Source organism: Cryptomeria japonica, chromosome 1 (genome assembly GCF_030272615.1).
Source record: "Cryptomeria japonica chromosome 1, Sugi_1.0, whole genome shotgun sequence".
In the NCBI taxonomy this organism is placed as follows: domain Eukaryota; kingdom Viridiplantae; phylum Streptophyta; class Pinopsida; order Cupressales; family Cupressaceae; genus Cryptomeria; species Cryptomeria japonica.
The window spans coordinates 315,950,739-315,953,187 of NC_081405.1; the positions used below are offsets into that span (position 1 = coordinate 315,950,739).

At 33.4% G+C, this 2,449-nt stretch overlaps 1 protein-coding gene across 1 annotated transcript; it reads left to right on the top strand.

Annotated features, from left to right (window-relative positions):
- Positions 1-351: 351 nt before the first annotated feature.
- LOC131070609 (uncharacterized) lies at positions 352-915 on the top strand. Its single transcript, XM_058006188.2, has one exon. It carries the CDS (start codon positions 352-354, stop codon positions 913-915), a length of 564 nt encoding a protein of 187 aa, XP_057862171.2.
- Positions 916-2,449: the final 1,534 nt, after the last annotated feature.

A 2,449-nucleotide genomic window follows, 5' to 3' on the forward strand; every position in this document is an offset into this window, starting at 1 on the left:
ACATTAGAAGATTCTTTCAATAGAATGGTTCAAATAATCAAGGATTATGGGATATACAAAGGTTTGAATACATTGTTTGTTCATTTATTTGAAAGTCAACAAAGGGAGATTGAAGATGCAATCATCTTCAGTATGAATAAATATAGCAGAGCCCTTATTGAGTTGTAAGGGGAGATTCCTAATTCTTTGTATAACCTTATTGATGTAAGGTGGTAGGCTACCATTAGCCAATACAAAGGATTCATTGATTATATCTTTAAGCACCCGCAACCAGAAGCAAGTGAATAAGAAATTGAACAGATATAGGTTAATGCAAAGGCATCTTTCAGATCCAAGAAGAGATTAACAAGAATGTTAATAGGAGAGACCGAATCAGTCCAGAAGGAGAATGAGATTTTTATTAAGAAGGCTTTAGGTCTCATCCCAGATGAAGATGAAGGAAAAGATGAACAAGTTGAGGAAGATAGTTTTGAAAAGCTAAAGGAAAAAGAACTTCCTAAAGGTGTTAAGATCACAAATTTTGAATTGGATAACAAGTATATGTATGATGATCCTATTGATACTGAACCAATATTCATTCCTGATGATAACACCAGAGACAAGGTTGATAATACTATTGATAATATAGATGTACTTGATGTTGATGTTCAAATGTTTGAACAACATGAGAAACAAGAGGAACAAATAGAGAAGAAAATTGAAGAAAAGAGCTCTGATGAGCCACCGATGAACACACAACCTATTGATAGTCAAATCCCATCGGTAAGTGTAAATGTTGTTGACAGTCAAAAAGAAAAGACTGATGAGGAAGTATTGGTGAATGAACAAAATATGGAGACACAACCACCACCGGTCAAGGAAACCACTAAAGAAGAGAAGACAGAAGAAGATAATACTGAGAAGGAGAAAACATAGAAAGACAAGGTAGAGAAAAAGGAGAAGAAAATAATTGATGATGATGATGACAACTCTGTGAGCATTAAAGGTCCTATTGATATGGATAATCTGAGTTCTTCTCAATTGATGGAGCTTGCAACAACAATGCAATCTAGAGCTCAAAAGAAAAAAATGCAGGAACAACAAAGAGAGGCAGAGACAATCAAGATAGTAGTTGATATTTTGTCTAGTCTCCTACTAGAGACTAATACTGAAAGTTTTGTCACTCCCATTGACATACTTGGGTAGTTGGTTACCAATGCCAGAGATCAACTCAAGACTTTTGTAGATGCAACATATATATTAGTTGAAAAGGATTACAAGAAGAAAATGATAGAACTCCTAATGATTGACATAGATAAAGGTAAGGTAGCAATCACGGTTAATGAAGACCTATTGAAGAATGCACTAGAAACTAGAGGAAATATTTTGGCTACTATTACAAAGTTTTCATTGTTTTGTGCCAACTTAAAGGAGAAAAGGGAAGATGCTGAGAAAGAACTTAAAATTTTGAGTGAAACATTTAGGCCACTAAATGACTTAGCTATTCTTTTTGGTAGATTAGTTGTAGACTTACATCATAAACTTTATATGTATGAACATGAACAGGTCAAATGGGTTAGATCATTGAAGGAGCTCCAAACTCACCTAATTCCTAAAGTTGAAATTTTACAGCGAGCATATAAAGAGTCAGAGGTTATTTTGGCTACACCTCAGATGAGTACAATTGATCCAATGGAGGAATTAGCTGGGCAGATAAAGACACATGTTGAGATTACCAACACACTATTAGAGACATGGGCTAAACGACTTAAAATAGTTGAAGTTTCATTTCAATGATGCTTTCTCTAAAATTTCTTTGCAAAAAAACTTTATGACTTATATTTATATATGCTCTGATGCAAATTTTGATGTAAAATGTATATATCTTTTATGTATTTTACTTCTTTATTTGGCATTGTTGTCAAAGGGGGAGTAATAGTTAATAGTCAATCAAAATTTTGTATGTAATGTAAAGAGGGAGTAATATGAGTAATTGCTAAGGGGGAGTACATGTCATATAGTATTGCACACTTAGTTGACAATTTTTTTTCTAAGTTTTGCTATCAATGCCAAAGGGGGAGATTGTTGGCATTTGATCATTTGATTTAAACCGGTAATTGTTTGTTTGCTTGATGCAACCGATACAAGTTTGATAGATTATTGTATGATGACTATGTTGTATATTGTCATTGATGGCAAATATGTTTTTATAGTCATCTAAGTCCTACAGGTCAACCGACAAGGCTTAATCGGTAAGCAGAGACAATTTTATTAGAACCAATAATTAGGACTTTAACCGATAAAAGGCAGACAATATTTTATTCTGGCAACCATTACAAGAAATCTATGAAGAATGAGATGATGTGGTTTTACAACAGAAATGAAGACTAGTAGATGAAGTTATGTTTATGATCACACATGCTGATTCGATCAGATAAATGAGATTTTGTTGATAGAGTAGGTATTCTAA

Bases quoted from the DNA above. Each gene is read 5' to 3' on its own strand.
- LOC131070609 (XM_058006188.2), top strand. From the start codon at position 352: ATGTTAATAGGAGAGACCGAATCAGTCCAGAAGGAGAATGAGATTTTT.